At 46.2% G+C, this 19,580-nt stretch overlaps 1 protein-coding gene across 5 annotated transcripts in view; it reads right to left on the bottom strand.

Moving 5' to 3' along the window:
- Positions 1 to 778: 778 nt before the first annotated feature.
- Positions 779 to 19,580, bottom strand: part of LOC8037525 (probable DNA helicase MCM9) — a 93,797-nt gene continuing 74,995 nt past the window's right edge. For 3 of the 5 annotated variants that reach the window (XM_029977328.3, XM_042292665.1, XM_040214817.3), the window contains 4 exons: positions 19,224 to 19,323; positions 13,483 to 13,583; positions 4,370 to 4,591; positions 779 to 2,459 (listed from right to left, as the gene is read on the bottom strand). In XM_029977328.3, the coding sequence (XP_029833188.3) occupies positions 1,447 to 2,459; positions 4,370 to 4,591; positions 13,483 to 13,583; positions 19,224 to 19,323 (1,436 nt within the window). In that variant the 3' untranslated portion in view covers positions 779 to 1,446. The remainder of the gene's footprint in view (positions 2,460 to 4,369; positions 4,592 to 13,482; positions 13,584 to 19,223; positions 19,324 to 19,580) is intronic. The other 2 variants (XM_029977329.3, XM_040502571.2) reach the window with 1 other exon arrangement.

Consider the following 19,580-nt stretch of genomic DNA (forward strand, 5'->3'; position numbering starts at 1 on the left):
AAGCATGGTTGCCTCGATTGCCCACAAGCAAGCTGTTCAACGCCCTCCACGCGTGCAAAAAACTTTTTTTTTTTTCTGTTTGTTTTGCATTTGCTGCATGATCAATGATGCGAAACTTTTATTCTTTTCCTTTTTGTTTTTGGATTGCTGTTTCTATGTCAACCATTGTTCGAGCCATGTGTTCATTGTTTGTTGTGCGCTGAAATTTCTTTCTCCTTTTTTGTAATCTTTCTTAACAGGATTTTGAGATATCGGATATAAAAGATATACGCATTGTGCCTAGAAGAGTTCATTTTATCAGAAATGTTTCAACTTAACCAATGTTTCGAGATAGCCGAGTTCAAGTTAACGAGGGATTACTGTACCCATTCGGGTCACACATATGTTCCCAGGAGGTTTGAGAGTCCCATGCGCGCGTCTTCTTTTGTTCAACATAAATCTTAATGTTTTGTCCAATGCTAAAAATAGACATTGAAGAACACTGAATCTGCTGGAAGAAACCAATCGAAAAAACATTCCCAATTTTTAGAAAAAGGATCCTGCAAAAATCATGGAACCCCAATATAGTGTGAAAAAAAGAATAAATGCTTCCCCGAGGTGAAGAGTGTATAAAAGATGTTGGTAAAATTTGAACCCTTACCCATCTCGAACATTCTTGCCCATTTGCAATTTTCCCTCTCCCCCAATACCCAATAATCAAACAAAACGTGAGGGCGGAAGTAAATTCATAATTGGAGAATAACTCGTGACTGCGGTGGCGACAGAAAAAGGACAAAAGTCTCAAACACTGCTGAAATTGTATTGCCACAGAATCCAGTTATATATGATCGGAACAAGGGGGAAAAGGGAAACCAGGGGAAAGGAAACCCAATAATCAGTTTTTACCATTTGCACGAGACAATTCATCAAAACACACCGGTGCTTGTAAAACCCAAGACCTTACGGTGAATATCCACCCAGCTACTTGAAAAGAGGTGAAACACATTGAAAGGAACCGCGAAACAACGTTCAGATTTTTCCGTAATCTGACGTAAGAGCAACCAAATTTCCGAACAATGCACATTCTATGTCCCATACACGTCCTTTTGTCGAAAGCATGAAAATAATTTAGTGTTACCTTTCGTATTTATTGCGACACGTACAAGAGCCCAACTAAGACAAAATGCCTGAAAACGGTGCATGAAGTCGAGGGCAGAAGCTGCCACCTTTGTCGGACTAAGCGCCGTTTTCACATTCGTCCGCTGCAAACCATCTAGCACAAGCTCACACTTCGCTCAACTGTAGAACTAAGAAGGCATACCAAGATCCTTCCAAGTATTCTAGGTAGAACAACTAAAATCTTGCAACAACTTATTAAATTACAATAAACCGGTGCCACCACGATGGGGCTTGTCACGAAACTGTCGCTTTTTGGTTCCCTAGTTTCGAGAACACCAACACAAACTCTCATTTCCTTTTCTTATCCCTCGGAGACTGATCGAACCTCCAGTCCGCGTCGTCCAGGCCGAGTTCGTCGTCGTCACCAAAACCAAAGAGTTTTCGTTTCGTTGTAGCGGAGCTGGCCGTTGCTCCCAGTTCCTGTGCAGGTGGCTCCTCAACGTTCTTCCGCGATTCAACCGCACGGGATGCAGAGTTGATTGCCAAAAAGCTGCTTTCCTTCGAAGCAAACGAGTCGTCCAACCTCTTTGTGGCTGCAAACTTCTTCAGCTTGTCGTGGGCGCCTCGAAAGGAACGTGCTGTTGCCGCATCACCTTCTGGAGTCTCGTTCGGAGTCTCACGTTTCGCGCCGGCAATGCTCGCTTCCTTCAAGACGCCGGGTGTCTTTTCACCCATGCCCCGTAACTCGGCACGTTCCGTCGTCGTTTTCGCATCCAACGTTTCCACGTTCCTTACGACGCTTCTCTTCTCCGACGAGGACGATGCGCTCGCGCTACTTTGGGGCCGCCCTCCCGACGTGTGGGTGGTCGTATCCGTCGTCAACAGTCGAGGACAACGTTGATACGCGTATTTACGGAGATGCTTCGCAATGTCTTGCCGGCCCTCGGGCTCCGGTTGTGCGACCCGCTCGACCGTGGTTGCGGCTGCTCTCTCAGTCTCTTCGCTCCGTCGCGTCTTGGGTCGTCTGCGCCTTTTGCCGGCGCCGCTTCCAACTGCAAAGTTGGGAGAATCTCTCGAGGTCTCTCCAACTTCTGCAGCGTCGATCACGACCACGTCTTCCGTCAAAGCTCGGGTCTGGCCTTTTCCATTGCCGGCATCGGGTTGCAGCGGGTCACGATTGTCCACCGTGGGTTCGGCATTTCGAAAGCGGCCGTTTGTAGCCTCTCCAAGAGGTGCATCTTTCGGGTCGGTCGAACGGGAGTCCACGAGAAATCCGCCGTCACGAGGCATCCGTGGTGCGTGAAGCTCAAGTTCTTGGGCGAGGATGTCGTGCAGTCCCAGTCGGGCCAGAATCACCTTGGCTGCGAGGAAAAGATGAGACGGCAGCTGGCTACGGTCTACTGGTTACCGTCTCGTAAAGTGCCTCGGCAATTCCTCCATAGCTACCGAAACCAAATGTTCGGAATTGTACCGATGCCCAACCGTGCAGATGCATACTTCTCGAGTATGGCGTATAGATTTGAATACGGATTAACTTTTTTTCCCACAAAATTGTTTCGAGTTAATGTGGTACGTATTTAGGGGCAGAACCCCGGCATCCCAGTGGAAAAAAATTACGGACCTATAGACTGATGTGTGGAAGTGACGTTTTAAATCGTCCCGAGTTTTTACATTTTAATGCACTTTTGAAACAATGCTTGGACTCTTTCATGGAACACGAAACAGGCAATTTAGAGCTACCAAAAATTCAGATCAGTGCTTCACTCAAAATTCAACAGGTTCATTATAAAGCGCTCAATGCCGTCCTCAACATCTATCTAAAAAGATTGGCTCGCAATCCTGGCGTTTCTAGTCCAGTCAACTCTCGGTAATTCATCGCTTTATTTAAATATTTGAAGCGGGGGTGTGGTCCCGGCAGTCACAAGCACAAGTCTATGGGAAAAAATGCGCAGTAATGCGAAATTTAATTTCCGAGGCTCGTTAATTCGAAAGATCTTTTTGCCCGCTCAAGGAGTCTGGCAACTCCGGGAGCATGGATAAGCCTCAGCATTACGCGATGCGAACCAAGCTTCGATCACAGCCACGCACACTTGGATCGCTTTTGTCTGTTACGCGCGCTTCAAAAAAAGAGAATGAGTGCAGCGCACGACTAATGCGCCAGGCGGCCGAGCCAATTAAGCGGCCAAGCCGGGCCAAGCCAACAAAGCCGCGGGTAGGCACATCGAGGCATTGTCTCCGCAGAAGTCACGGAAGCAAGCATGGCTGGATGGCGCATCCGACCGACAACGCTTGTTGCGGGGCATTACGCAGCCATACAACGTGTTCGGTCCGTCGACTATATTAAATGCGTTGGCATTTATAGCCCCAGTACATGCAGCGCTCTTTTGTTTGGACGGTCGTGGTTAGGACTGAACTGGTTTCACGACACTGCAGCACGGTTCCTGTTGTGCTCTTTCAGTCTGTTTGCTCGCTCGTTCCATGCAGTCTCCCTCACTGCTGCGAAAGCTCGACAAGCGCGCAATGAAGCACGGTTCCGCGCATGCGCAGTCGTGCATCTCCCAGATCACTCGGAAGCACGCGCACGGGGCTGTCCTGGTTGCTGTGTCGTCTGCTAGCTCACGGACACTTTGAAACTGCGCTCGCATTAGAAAATTAATGCAAATACACATATCTAAGTGGCGCACACAACGTCCCAAGGTTTAAGAAGCTTCCTGCTTGCCATACTTCAATATCAGATCTCATTTCGCATATGGGCCGTAGGAGGCAATCAAGGGAAGCTGTGGTGGCTAATCCGAAACCGCCGACACTTCGGAGAACAGACTGGCTCTCCAAAAACAACCATAAATAGACGAAATTGGAATTACAAATTCTTCGTAGAGTCAGAACCCCCCCCAACGCATTTTGTCGAGAATTGGCGTAATGACGGCGTTAATTTTGGCGTCATGTCAGGATGGCAACAAACATGCAGTGGTCTGTGGCCTGCCTTCCGACAGTAAAATCGTGCGAGTGCTACGCCTAGGAGCAAGCGAACCACTTTCCGTGGCGAGCAGCCGTGTGCCACTGACGCAGAAGTTGCTTCGGGCACCACGGAGCATTTCTTAGTATTTTCTTTGGCAAAGCAACTGCCAAAGATACCCTAAGAAAATTTTGCAAATTTCAGAGGCAAGCAAAAATCAACATCTCCCGGGGAGTACCAAATAAAAAAAACCTCGTGGTTCGAGGGCGTTTTCTTTAATTCAAAGTTGGCTTAATCACGAGTATTTTGACATACCTGCAAGCTTGGAATTATCGAGTTGACTGCATGCGCAAGAAGCGGCGAACAGCGTCTCACCCTGGTTGCAGTACTCCCCCTCGGGGTCCTCCGCAAACCCCGTGTGCAGGGCATCCACGTTCTCGACGAGGGCCGAGCTCTGCATCGAAGACTCCATCAGGCTCACGGCCACCACGGCGTCCTGCACCGCCACTTCCCCTCGCAGCATGAGCCGGGCGTGCGCTGGGGGCCCAGGGGGCAAGAGGAGGGTGAAGACGGCGACCAACAGGCAGACCGACGACAATGCGGAGCACCTAGAGCCTTCGGTGCACTTCAAAGTCCTCACCAGAGTGTCGAACCGAAATTTTTATCGATTCCGGTTCACGGCTTTCGGTTCGGTTACGGTTCAGCTCCGGGGAGCAAAAAATAACGGTTCAAACCGGTTCGAACCGGTTTGAACCGCGAAATTGAGAATATATTTTCCGCGTTGTTCTGGCAATATACACTATTTACGCCGTGAAACGATTAACTATATAGTTTCTTTGATCGTCCGTGCAATTTACTTTTGTTTTTCAGGTATCAAATAACAAAATTCAGTTATTTAATTTCGTCGTAAGAGCCCAAGAAAATCTAGATTGACGTATATTAACGTCGTGTTCATATGGCTCAAAATCCCTTTGTTTACCAGTAACATATATTTGACCTGAATAGTACAAGAGTAAAGAGTTGAGCTTGTTGGTACATTCCTGTAAATAGATCAGCTTGAAATTTACAACTATAATGTATTTTCTTGTCCTTTCTTCCTGTCTAAGTAAAATTCTAAAGTTCAAGCTGATCTATTTACACGGTATAAAATGTCGCCAAGTGCGGTAGGTCGCCTAAAATACCCGTGATTAGTACAACTTTATGTCGCAATTTTAAAAGTGAAATTGTGATTGTGTCCTTGAACTAAGGAATTAATTACATCACATAAAATTATAAAATGAGCACCTCGTGGCTATATATATCATAAAATATATTTTACGAAATACGCTTCACAATATATAAGTATATGATGGCGACACAACTGAGCTAAAAGCAATGCAATTTTCAAAATGTCACAAAAGTTTTAGAATAATTCCTTTCAGTCTATTTTTTATAGAAACACCGAGCGGCAATAAAAATGCTTGTTGTTCTAACCAAACATTGTTTGCACTCAGCAGCGTATGCATGCAACTCATCATGAGGCAAGGAGTAGTCGGAATTGTTCGCTCTAATCTATACGAACCTTAATTCGCATTCAGATTGAATGTGGCCCGAAATAGCGCTTGCCCAAGTGAACATTTTCTTATACAGGATAAGCTGGCATAGCCCGGCTGTTGAGGTGTGTTCTTGACAAGATGCCGGTCAATTTAATTTACAAATCAGCATCAGCCTTGCTTATTGCTGATTTTAACGCGATAGCGTTAAGGAGGTCATGTCGCAGTAAAGCCGATGTCGATAGCGTGACTGGAAAATCCTGATTGGTTGATAGGGTTATGACGTCAGAGCTACATGCTCTCGCGCAAGAATTTCAAACAACCCACAATGCTCACGTGAGACGTGACATCACGCGTTGCGTCACATAACATGGCATGTAATGCGAATAAAGGTCGCCTTATGTCTCAAATGATTTCACTTTTTAAAGTAATTCCTTTGCCTTAAAGAAAAAAAATTAAGAACTTTAGGCGGGATTCGAACCCAAGACCCTTCGGTTCCGAGTCAGACACTTGATTAGACCACATGAGGCAAGCTTGCGCGGCAATGAGAATGCGATGAAAACGAGGCCCATTAATGCTATCGCGTTCCACTTTTAAAGGCGAAGCTTAAGCGTCCTCGAAGATTCTTTTTTTGTTAAGTAAAGCGAAGTAGTATTTCACATTCTACTTGACATGGCAGCTACTTAATTGGACACTTTCTAACGGTTTGCGTGCGTAATCGTCATAGTTCCGCCGCGTGCCCCTGTTTACTTTGTTTTTGTCCAGCCCACAGGCACATAAAAGTAATGTTCACCACGTAGAAGAGGCAATAACAGACTTCTATATGTTTAAGAAGTTATATGTGTGAGGAACACATAGTTACTTAAATTAGCTTCAAATCACAAATGAGTGTAAGGCCGTCCCGTATCACTTACAACGGGCCTGTTGAGGATAAAAACGCCGGAAAAGATTGGCAGAACACCTTTCAGATAATTTGGGGGGCATTGCTTTAGGGTGGTCGGCCATTTATTTATGTTGTGAAATATTCAATTAGTATAATCAAATATATTTGTATAATGATCAATAAATTTTGCTTTATAAAGTTCACATAACCGCTTGAGACCCACGCGGAAGGACGATACTCGAAACTACGCGAGCTGTGGAATCTGAGTAAAAGTGTTTTTCTGTTTGGCTGATTGCCAGTGTGAAACATCGGGTTGCAGGGTACGCCAAAAAGGACTCTATGCTGGCATGATAGATTGGAAGTCAAATGCACGAAATGTTCAAAAAGAGAGAGATAATTATTGTTATTTTTCTAAATAATCCCTTACAGAACGCCTTACTGCGAAAAGAGATGCGTAAAGATGCACGCAATGAAATTCATAATTTTACATAAATAGCGCGAAGGACAGGCGAAGATTCCTAAAATATCAGTATAAATCACATTTCGTCAGCTTGCAAGAGCTCGAAACTTCGCGAAATACTGCTTCGGGAGGCTAATGTTATATTTAGTTTCACTTACGATTGTTTTGGGCCCTCACTTTACAACACTATGCTTGAATAGTCATGCGCTCTAACAGTTCTCTAGGCTGCCGTATATCATCGCGAGACTGCTATAAATACTGCACAACTTTACAATTAGGACATCTATTGCTAGTGTTGCGAACATCACATTTCACCAGAAAGCTGAACTGTTTAACATGGTATGCACCTGACGTCATCACACTATAGGCTGGTGGTCATTGTGATTTCTTCTTGCTGAGAAAATCGAATTCGATGGTGCAAAATCACGCTGCAGGAGGTTCAAGCTAAGTGAAATCCAAGATTTGAAAGCATGTATTATTATTCTTAGTGCATCGTCGTGAGGAAAGGCGCGAGCGTCTGGCACGACAAAAACGCGTTTTTTGGCAAGAGCGTTTTTGCAAACGAAGTAGTTTCCGGGGTAACGCTTTTTGGTCTGCGCCAAAGATGTGGGGAAAAGGAACCTTTACGGCACAGTATGTTTTTAAAACTAACTCTCCCCCACACACACACAAAGACACGCACACACACACACTCCTTTTTACAGCGGAGCTGTTAAGGGATAATTTCCACAGTATCGTGTCCGTCAGCAAACAAATGATGACACTAAACTCTGGACAGCTACCGCCCTCTATAAGTGACGACGGAAACCAGACAACCGGCTGGCCGGTTTTTTGGTTGCCACCGTCGCGCGTAGATGGCGGTAACCTCTTCAGGCTTTCCACTCTGGCTTGCCGACTTGTGGCCGGCCAATACTTCATTCCCACCATAATACAGCTTCACTAGTCTTCTTTCTTCACCAGAGTGGAAAGGCTGAACGTATTCCTGAGGAATTGCCTCCTCCGTTTGTGTGTGCTAATTCGAAAATTTTATTTGTCACTTGTTAACCGCAACCCTTCATTACTTTTATTTTGCACCCCGTGAAGTTAAAGGGGTCCTAAAACGATATCGGGTTGGAATGTTCATGACTTTTCCGAGGCGTACTGGTCCTAGTCTGGCCCAAGTGTACTCGCACAGACCGGCACTGATTCAGACGCTTCTTTGCCGTGGTGAAATTGCGAGGATAAAATGAGACTATTTCTTTTAGTCTTGCCTTTGCAAAGATTGATGTCGTCATTGTGGGATCAAAACCACCCGCTTGTCGATAGTCGAGCGCGGCTCATGGATTGGACAGAAGAACTACCTGAGCACTCTACATCGGCTCGTAACAATCAATGCCTCTGCGGACACTTGGGTAGTGGCTCGTGTCCAACCACTGTGGTGGTCAGAATAGCCGAACTCTTAAAGGGACACTGACAGGGTATTTATGCTCGCCGAGGTTTTTGGTTGTACGTGACATATGAGAGCTCAACTACCTAGAACAGAATTTGCGGCTCGAAATTCGGTTTCTTTCCGCCCGAAAACCGCCGATCAAGAACTGGCCGGTTCGAGTCTCGCTCACTCTCTTTTTCCGCGGTCACGGGCCGTTTTCTAAGGTATCGATGCGACCACCAAATTTAATCAAAGTCGTGGGTCACTGAAGGCACACACTCAGCATTAAAAATAGAAAAAAATATGAAACCCATTTTTTGTGGCTTCTAAAAAGCTGCAAATACGTTGATTGAAAAAAAAAGTTCCACAGAGAACCGGAAGCATTCTGTGCGTGCGTCGTTTCGCGTATCGTGGGTCTCGCGGGGACGGCGATGGCAGCGGACGACGGGCGTGGGACCTCTAGCTATTTCAGAACTGTCGTTCGCGGTACCGGCGAATTCTGTCTACCGTTAAAAGAGAAATTTGGGACTGATCCAAAGAATTGGTATTCATCCCGTACGACACTTCCGGCCACCAAGCCGATTTGCACGAAGACGTCGCCTCGCCGTCGCTCCCTTCTCGTGACTGAAGACATCGCTCGCGCAAACGTCAAGCACGACGTGTCTACTTCGAGTTGAATATGCACGCGTACGATTTCTTTACTAGGTGCGAATGTCCCCAAAGCGTGGTGCTTCCCGACTTCGACCCGGGAGTGCTTTTGCTAGAGAAAAATCGACAGCCAACTTTCCAACTTACAGTCTACCGGCTGAATCATTACTAAGGAAAGAGATCCTCCAGAATCGATATGCCCCAGTAGCTCAGTGGGAAAGACGTCCGGTTCACACGCTTTAAGACCGGGTTCGATCCCCCGTTTATTCATTTATTGTTTTTTTTTTCAAACATTTTTTAATGTTTACATATCTTTTTCTTTTTTTTTTTACAATCATCACTGAAGAAACAAAACAAAAAATAACAAACAAATGTTGTGGACGATACTTCGCTGAATTAAATGGTATGGGATTTTCATTTTGACACCTGCGAACTCAATGTAATCACTTTCCACAAAATGCAAGGAGCATATAAGTCAGGTAGCGTCTGCTTTCCGAGGTGCCCGTAAATGTTCTACAGGAATTGCAGCCAGCCATTGGTCCCGATCCCGTTGATCTTTCGGAAACTGTGTCGCACAATGCCACTTTTTTTCGGATGCAGGACATGTGAGCCAGCTCTTCACGCAACATTTTGGGTGTATTCTTTTCGGAGCCGATCATGGAAATTCACCACGGGCACTCACTACTCATCTCCAACTCCTCAATGTACAAAACAACTCATCTTGGAGTACAGAACAACGAGCGGAACAAACATAACTGCAAAAGAATTGCAGGGCGAGCAGTTCCCGCACGCCGCACCGCACGCCGCATGTCGTGTCGTCTGCTACGGAGAGGAGAAAAAAAAACACAAAAAAAAAAAACGCACCGTCGGGTGTAGCCATGTGACTTCCGCCACTCACACTCTTCTCTCCACTTCTCCGACCTCCGTCGGGTTTCGGTTTCGGTTTCGAGCAGTTGCGTCTTTTGGCTTTATTAAAAAAATACGCTACTCTGTTGCAAAATATTAATTGGGTAGTCCTCCGACACCATAATGAAGCGCCTAACAAAAAATAAAAAATTTTTTTTGGGGGGTGTCAGTGTCCCTTTAACGTTAACTGGCGGCATAAGATAGGCACCAGACCACATGGTTGCTTCTGGCTCCGAGTTGAGGGGATGAACGATGCTCATATTTCTCGAATTTTTTGGCGGCTGCCATTGCCTAGGAAAAAGAACAAAGCCAAGTTCGATCAGTTATTAACGTTAGGGAGTGATCCTGAGTAGTATCTATAGTGATGCATGGAAATTTTTTTATAGCTCTGTTAAGCTAAATATAGAGGGGGTCGAAATTTGGGCAATAACTTGAGGATGATGCTTGTGTGAGACTTACAGCGACTGCCATTGTTCGGCTGTCCCTCTAAGGTCATTAAAAATTTTTTTAAGTATTCCTTCCGTACACACGTGTAGCTCTATGTAACGTCATATTAATAAGTCGCATTTAGTCATTTCAATACTTCTATTCTGGGGGACATCTTTCGGATGCAGTTCAGCAAGAACGAAAAAAATGTTTAGGTGCCTTAATGATGTAAAATTGGTCTGGAAACATTTTTTTTTTGGTACTTTTTCAATAAATACTGTTAAGAAGTAACCCCTGACGCCGATAGCTTGCGAAAACATTCATTAGCTCCCCCCTCCACGCAATAGCAGATGCAAAAAAAAAAGACGGCTGTCGATCCCCTACCCAACTCGCCATTTGAACAAGTGGCCACGTGATCTGACGCTAATTTTATGCTACCAGTGTTCGTCATAGTCGTGCCCTAGGCGGTTAGGGTTTGGAAAGCAAAAGCTTGGGCTGAGCTTCAGATATTGTTAGAGTTGGGCTATTATCATATTTAATTGACATGAGCCGTCATCCGAATATTTAGCGATGCTGATTGTCATGAACCCGAGCACTCGACTAAAGGTTGTGAAAATCGTTTACGTCACGGTGTCACGTGACTTTCTGTGCGAAATCGTGATGTCATGTTACATCATGCTGTCAGCAAGGTTAATACATCTGGGCCCCTAAACTCGTCAAACACAAAGTTGGGGCCGAAGTTGACGGAGCGCACCGATTGGTCTATCACGACGATGACTTGGCGCTTTTGTCGCCGACGTCCAATCAGTGCACTCTGCGAACTTCCGGCTCCAACTTTGTATTTGACGAGTTTAGGGCCCCTGGGGTGCTAAACTCGTCGAACACAAAGTTTGGGCCGAAGTTCACGGAACGCACCGATTGGACGATCCCGACGATGACTTGGCGCTTTTTTCGGCGGCGTCCAATCGGCGCGCTCTGCTAACTTTGGGCTCCAACTTTGTGTTCGACTAGTTTAGGGCCTCAGGTGGCTTTCTCGAACTAAATCGAGTTGACGCGGTGGGTCACGTGACGTCACGAGGTCATGTGACATAACTTGACAGCATGTACTGACATCATGCCGTCACGTGAGAACGTGACACTTGGTTAATCATAGTGCCAATAGAAAAGCGCCACGAAAACCCACAATTTACCATACATTGCAATTCTGTATATGACGATTTGATCGATAGATAGAAATACAGCTGCCAGTTTTTTTATACCCATATGTTCATTTTGTGATACAAAAAAAATAAATTATCTCGAACCGTTTTGAACCGGTTACTGTTATATTTTTTTCGGTTCGGTTCCGGTTCAGTTTCAAGATGGCGGCGAAGATTTCGGTTCGGTTCCGGTTCGGCTCAAAATAACGGTTCTGTTCCGGTTTTCAGTTCGGTTCGGTTCCGGTTCGACACCCTGGTCCTCACCCTCTAAGCGGAGCGCAAAAGTTTGTCCGCTAAATTGACGTCAGAACGCCGAGCTCCGATTGACTCTGACTGGAAGGATAGTGGGTAGACCTCGTGCTTGCTTTGAGGTCTACCCGCATCCTTTTTGGGATCGGAGCTCGGCGTTCTGACGTCACCACAACCCCTGCAAAAGAAGCAGACAAACTTGTGCTCCGCATTCCCCGACTGTCTCGCTTGAAGGAAAGCAGGCTCAAAGCAGGAAACAAAATTGCTAGAGGCTGTTTCTATAGCGCGGTGGTGCTAGGTATAGGGTCAGAAACTATTCTCATTGACCTCGGTTGGCTAGCTTGCCCGGATGAAAACGCGCTCATTTGCCAAAATTATAGTCGTCGCTTCTTTTCACCGCAACGCATATTACTTTCATGGCGATAGCTGTTACGGGCTCTTCTGAAATGACGTCCGATGTTGATGTTCAAGTTGTTTAAGTAGTAGTAGTTGTTCATGTTGTACTTGGCGATGTAGGGCATCCATCAATGATGTTGCAAAATCCTCGAAAAGATTGCCCGCCACCCGTGGTACTTGAACCTGTGTTCGCTGCATGCCAAGTGGAGACTTGAGCCCCGAGCAACACCACCGCATTAATAACCCGCTCTAAACTTGGGGTTTTTGTAGTACCCAATGCCCACTTGGACGTGCTCCCTGGAGAAATGATAGCCTATAACAAAATGCCGTCGTAGCACTGCCAATGCCAAGAGCTCGTGCCGAGAGACGCGCTTTGATGCGCTCCGAAACAAAAAAGAAACAAAAAAATTTTAGACCAATCAGAATACGTCTTGTTTGGAACGCTTTTAGTAGGTGCGTTCTCAATGGGTTGTCTCAACCCATCGGGGAAGACACCTACTAAAACTTTCTAATGCTAGAAACACAAAGCCACACATCCATATACATTAATATATTAATGTTTTATACATTTTTAAAAGAGTCGGTAGCGTAGCGAACGACAACACAACGCGCCGAGTTGGTAATAACTTAGTCTGGCGAGGGCACACCCACGGCGCTGCCGATTTCAGCCGTCACAGTGTTGTCTCGTTTGGCCACGGTGGCGCTGATGATCGACCGACGGCGGTGCGCTCTCGAACCCTGCCCCACGGGTATGCTCCTTCGTGTTACGTTTTTCCAAAGGCAATGCAAAGTGGTGAAGCGTCATGTGTGCACATCAAAGCGAAGCAGTAAAGTGTGATGCGGGAGCACCGGCTCAAAGCAAGCTCGAGAAGAGCATCATAGCTGCTTTAAAAGCAAGAGGCTCCGCCAGACTGCAATACTGCACCTACGCCGTTCTGTCTCATCAAAGAAGGGCCTATCCTACCACACGTGGCCCTTCCGCTTTTTGGTCCTGAGACCTGACATTATTAGGTCCCTTTCTTTTGCAACCATATCTCCAACTTTTGCACGGGCATTTTCACCGTTTTTTTTTACCATGGTTGGAAAGGTGCGCCGTTTTTGTCGACCCACGACCACCAGGGGCCCTACAATAAACGAAGAATTGACAGCCAATATGCCCCTTGTTCATCTGCTGAGTGGAGCATGATCAACTCTGCTCACTCTTTTGCCTCTTCTCCATCTTTCCCGGAGATATGCACTCTGGTCGACTCGCTCTCCGTACGGAAGCTTTCGATCGGAACCACAAAGGCGGAGACGAAGACTGGTCGACCGGCGGACTTGCCTTGAGACAGCCGCACCAGGCTCTCCAAGAGACGCAGTGTCGTCCGAGCAGCGTCGCGCTTGAAAACGTTCCTCTGGCATCGGTAGTACTCCTGCAAAACGCTGAAGAGATTTCCTCGGCATGAGCGACGTCGAGTTCTCGGCCGAACTGGAAGGGATTATCTTCCAGCCAGCGTCCTTTGACCTTGGGCAGTGACCGTTCGCTTGCCACCCAAGGTCAAAGGATGCGGGCTCCCTTTTTCTCTCTGCCTCAATCGTTCATGCGAGGCGAAGAGCGTGCGAACCGGTTCTGCATTGCGAGAAAGCCAGACTCCACAGGCACCCGGAGCCGCTCCGTTTTTCTGGTATTCGCGAGGGCTAGTAGTTCAATATACCCAATGCGCGGTTCGTTAAGCGAGATATATTTTGCGCGGATATCGATCGGAGAGTTTTGCGTGTTCCATACAGGAAATCGTTCGCTGTATCCAAGTTCATTATAAATGGGTTTGACTGTAACACATAAAACAACATGACACCAGATGTTGTGATACCAAGCACTATGAACTGTCACAGCGTGTTCTTGACAGGCCACAAGTCCGATTGCGCAAAATAAACGCCAAATAATTGTGTGCCTGCAAAAAAAAAAGACACGCCCAAAAATTTTATTTAGACTGCCCACTCGACTCCCAAATAAACGCGAGACGTTACGCCGCTAGAGAATGCAGGGAAATTCGAACTATGTCTTTGCCATAACCCTCATTATCTATTTTCTCAATAGGTATTTTGATTTTAGATAATAAATATGCGTGGCGAAAAGCCCAGGTTTTCGGAATATGTTTTTAGCTTGGGTAGCTCAAGAAACTGTAAAATCATCGTTAGCAATGACCTGAAGCTACAGTAACCCCTCAATGACTCGAAGTCATAAAAACTGAAGAAAAAAGAGAAATAAAGAGTTTCGAGACACCAAATCTTCGCTGCACCGATTGCGCATGGGGCAAATGGAACGCTTCTAACAACCGCGCCAATATACTTGACACTCACTACCATGGTGCAGCGAGGAGAAAACAAACACCACAAAATGATCGGCGAGCAACACTCAAGAAACAAGACAACAAGAACACAAAACAAAAAAAAAAATATTTATTAAGAAAAACGAAGAGCGGAAGGTAACGTTGGGTGCGAGAGAGAGAAACGGCGGCCCCAAACAATAAGCCGAAATTTGGGACGTAAAAAGTCGCCCCTCTGCCGTACTATCGTGGCAAAGGCAGTGCTAATGCAGAATGTGATGCCATTAGTGTGGAGAAACCGCGTACACGTGTGGAGACCGGATGGCAGGAAGCGGCCCTGTGTCGCGCGAAATAAGTGTTTGAGCGCTCCGTGGATATCTCGCTTGTGGGTGCCATTTTCTCTAGTTGCGGCGTATGCTTGACTTTCTCGGTGGGGAAAACGAAACAATGGAAAAGCGACAGCACCGAGCTCGCAGCAAAAGAAAACCAAACCAACCAAACATTAGCAACAAAGTTTATTTTCTTTTTTGTCCCTCTCTCCCTTTCACCCTCTTTCCTGGGGAAACCTGGAGCGTGCTTGTTTCACGGAGCAGAGTGCCGTTCTATGAGTCGACATACTATGTTTTCCCCCTGCTGGTGGGAGTTACACGGAAGCACTCGAGGAGGAGGTTCGGCTGGCACTGCTGTCCAATGAGAGGAGAACAGCGCTGCGGCTGGCAGTTGGACTGCCGACTTGCATTGCTGGCACCTGACCAAATATGGCTAGGTGCTGGCCATATAACATGTTCCGCGTTAAAAAGGTAAAACAACAAACGTCTTTGAGATGCACGGTGGTCCGGGCGTTTCCGTGCCTGTGAACGCCGGACTTGTGTTTTTTTTGTTTTGTTTTTGCGCATTGTCGCGCACGTGCAATGATTGCAAATTTCTTTTAATGTTTTTATTTTTAGTTTTAGATTTTTTTTTATTATTTAATGTTTGGGCCACTATACACTGTTCGCTGTGCTCTACACAGTTTTTTCCTTTCGTAATTTTTGTTAATTAGATTTCGAGATATCCGAGGTCCATCCTAAAACCTTTCGAGATGAGCGACGAGTAAATGCATCGAGCCTATAGGTTCATTCGATGAAAAATAAATCTTTGAATTAAAAACGATATAGCCTAGTTTGAGTTAACGAGAGATTACTGTATACGGTAGAACCTCACTAATACATACCCGCATGTCATTTCGCTTTAAACGCAGTCGAGTCCAATTTCCGACCCGGTAGCCATTAAACCTAATGTATGCAATGTCCGCATAAGCGGCAGTCACTTATCGTGTATGTATCGGTTATCGTGTACCATTTTCGCTTCTCAGTACATACTAGCTCGAAGCGGCCTGCTAAAAGTGCGACTGGTAGTGCGCAACCGCCGATCAGTGCGCGCAACCGATGCTGGCGAACGTAGCCTACGTTGGGCCAGCGAGCACCGCAGCGCCCAACAAGCACTACGATCATAGCGCACCAGTAATGCACTGCTCCGAAGAGGGAAGTTGTTGCGCGAGGCAAAGAGAGCAAATAAAATGAAAACGATAGAAAACTACTCGTACGCAGATTGGTTGCACCGAGCCACCGCCAAGCGGCCAAGGATCGCTGGCACATGTTTCGTTTCACGTCATTTTGACTTGTTCTTTCGCATGGTCTTCTAGCGGCATAATTTTTGTTTTGTGCAGGCGGGTTGGTGCAGCATGCCTACGAGCGTTGTGTTCATAGAAGTCAAGTTTCTGGTCGACAATGAGCTTAAAAATAACTGGAAGAGTGGACAGGTGCCGTACCAAAAAAAAATCTGGTTGCACTGCCATTCTCTATTCAATGCTGGCCCAGAGCTGCGTTGCGCCAAGCAATATTGTTTGTCCCTGGGAATGCTTTAGGATGAAATGGGGAGGGGAGAACTAGCGCAGGCTGCGGAGGCGAACCCTTTCTCATGGCAGCACAGTACGCGAGCGTTAGAATAATCCATAGGAAACGTTAAGGGATTAACTGAAATAAGGCATTTCCGAAATAATGTGCAAAGCGCCGTTTCTTAAGATTTCTGCTTTAGCGCAGGTAATTACACTTGCAGCATGCTTCTTGGTGCTGGGATAATTTAGCGGGCCTATTCGAAGGATTGTTTTGCGTGCACCAATTCTGGGAATAGGCCCGTAGTGCTGAAGTTCTGAGCAGCACCTCAAGCGTGAAAATTCTAACATAGGCCGCGTTTCCATTGCGCGTCATCACACTCCCTCACATTGCTCACGGGTGCTATGAAAGAAAACAACACAAAACAAAATGGCTGAAAAAAACGCATCCTTAACATTTCAATAGACAACCTCAACAGTCTATCGAAAAAAAAAGATGAACAAAAAATATGCAATAAGCATTTTTTTTTGTTCATTTTATCTTTTAAGGCACCGTCTTTGCGCTAAATTCTAGCTTGTGCGCATAGTCAGACGCCGACAGACGCTCCTATTCAGAGATGGCTCGTGCACAACTGGCCACTACGGCGCCGCCCGTATGGTCGCGTCTTGCAGACGCAGCAGTCAGCATGAGACGGTAGTGTTTTGCGGGCTCGTGCCCCCAAGCCGCGAGAGCAGCTGCTTGCGCCGCTTCGCACTGCACATTTCCTTAGCATTGCTCATTTCCCTCACGAACCGGACGGCTGGATTTTATTCTGGAGACGATGCAATTGGCCACTTCTCCCGAGCGAGTGTCGAAGAAAACACACTTTGTTTGGGCGAGTGTTTATTTTTTATTTCGAATATCGCCTAATTAAGAGCGTTCCATTGTCCCCTTGAGCGGAGAGTAGACTATTTGTTGCGTTTGGTTAAGCCAAACGCTTTGTATGTACCTTTCCCGCAATCCGAAATCAAAGTAAACCTTTGCCGTCATCCAGAAATGTTCAAAAACAGTCTGCAACGAAGTGATGTCGTCCAAGCTTCCCGGTACCACATCTGATGGTAGGAAAGTCACCTTTTAGAATTGTAGCTATCGCCAATTGCATTCGCTCTGCGCCAGGCGAGAGAATGGTGGCAGCCCCGGCACGGTCGAGAAATAGTGTCGATACAGTCAAATCTCGTTAATTCAAACTTGTGGATAATTCAAACTAACGTGCAGGTCCGAGCCTATGCATCTCTATGGGAGGAAACTCCTGGTAATTCAAACTTTGCTTCATTCAAACAAATTTTCGGTCCCCCTCGAGTTCGAATTAACGAAATTCGACTGTACTCGAAGGTTAGCTGTTTAGCGGTTCTAGTGCTGAAGCTACAAACTTCCAAGGACATTGCACAATTTTCACATTACGGCTATGTAATACTCGGAACAAGTCTTTTGAATTCATTGAGTGTGGGACTGGTAATATTATTTAGTTTCCGAGAGTCTATTTCTGAAAATACAAAGAGTATTTACCGTAAGATACCACACAAGCACCTATTAGCATTTCCCAACTTAGGAATTCTGCAAGTGTGGTGGCACTTCGGTATTTTATGGTAGGACTATCCTCGCAGGTTCGGAGAGAAGGACGCCGAACACATTATTTTTCTCGTACAAAACCCCAAGGTTTCGGAAAATCTGCCGCTATTAACAGTCGTCAACGGCCTATTGTATATTTGCTTATAAATACCGCAACCTCAATCCAGTTTAAAGGGGCACTGCAAGGACCTTTTTTACTTGTTTTTTATTTGCATTGAACCTGAGCGCACTGAACGTAGTAACTTAATGAAACTTTTCTCGAATTTCGCTTCATTTTAAAAGTTATAGGGAAATAAAAATTACAAAAACAAGCAAAAAATAACCTCCTTCATGACGCCCTTGGTTGCTTGAGTGGCCGTGAACTAAAGGAGGGGTAGTGAGTTCAACAAGTGCTCACGGCTGCCGCATTCCATGTCAATGGCTCGAGAGGGTGCCACTAAAGCGTGTTCTGGCTAGGCTGTATGAAGCGGGCAGCCAGGGTGGCTCGCATTGCATTTGCTGCGCAATTTAACACTAAGTTGGCATGACACTTCATTGACCACAAACGACAGCAAACACGGGGTAAAGATCAGTTCAGAACTGAAGCCACTTCGTGCTGCCATACCGCCAAAAAATCAAACTACAAGCCAAAGCTGGTTACCGAAGGCCTTGGGAACGCTCGGAACCGGTCGGATCCTCCACTCGATATGACCGCAGCGCCGCCGCGTACATCCGGGACCTTTCTACGCTCGCCGCCAACACCTTTCTAGTATGGCCGCCTTTTCCAGTGCTTGGTGGCGGGTATGTCGACGGGTCATTTCTTGTTTTCATACTTTATAAACTGCATTTGTTTCTTTTCTGATCTAAAATACTGAACAAAAACTACCTTTTATAAATAATTGAAACGGTTTGCGCCACTCATATCTTGTATTTCAACTAAACAGCTTTTAGCGTCTCTAACCAGTAGTAAGCCCAGGACCAAAGACGTCGCATATTGTGCGCTTTCGGCAATGCGGGTCGCCCTCTTCGGGTTAAAATATGACTCACAGATATTTAGTTACTCTCTCCGTGCCCGCTGGATAGCCCAAACCCCGAGGCACGTGGAAACCGCAAAAAAGGTAGACGCTTAAATATGATTGCAAGACCCCTTTAATGTAGGAGCAGAAAAAGGGAAGTGCTCCGCAAATCAATAAAAGGGAGCCAACAAAAGAGAGAGGAAAAATATCACCGTAGAAAATAATGATTCAACCTAATTAATGCAATCACAATTCAAACAGAGACACGTTGCTGCATACCTTTGAGCTTGGTCACTTAGCACAGGGTTGAGGGTCTTGATCATCGAGAAATATGCCCGCATCTTGTTAATGGGCCAGAAACCGGAGTCTTCGTTTTCTCCTGCAGAAAGCAAGAAAGCAGGTCTGTCAAAGCAGGCTCCCGTCGTCGCTCGCCGATGCCGTAACCTCGTTTTTTGGAGCCTGTTTAGCCCAATGTACACCGACTCAAGTTTGCAAACAAATCGGTGGTCCCCTAGCGGCGCAGCAGCAGCACTAGGGGGGCACTCATTGGTTGCCTGCGTGCCGATCTCTATACGTCTCATGTGACAAGATGGCGGACCAGTAAGGTTGCGGGTTCGTTTCAGTTTCGGCTATTTG

Source organism: Ixodes scapularis, unplaced genomic scaffold, assembly GCF_016920785.2.
Source record: "Ixodes scapularis isolate PalLabHiFi unplaced genomic scaffold, ASM1692078v2 PGA_scaffold3__209_contigs__length_174095766, whole genome shotgun sequence".
NCBI classification, from domain to species: domain Eukaryota; kingdom Metazoa; phylum Arthropoda; class Arachnida; order Ixodida; family Ixodidae; genus Ixodes; species Ixodes scapularis.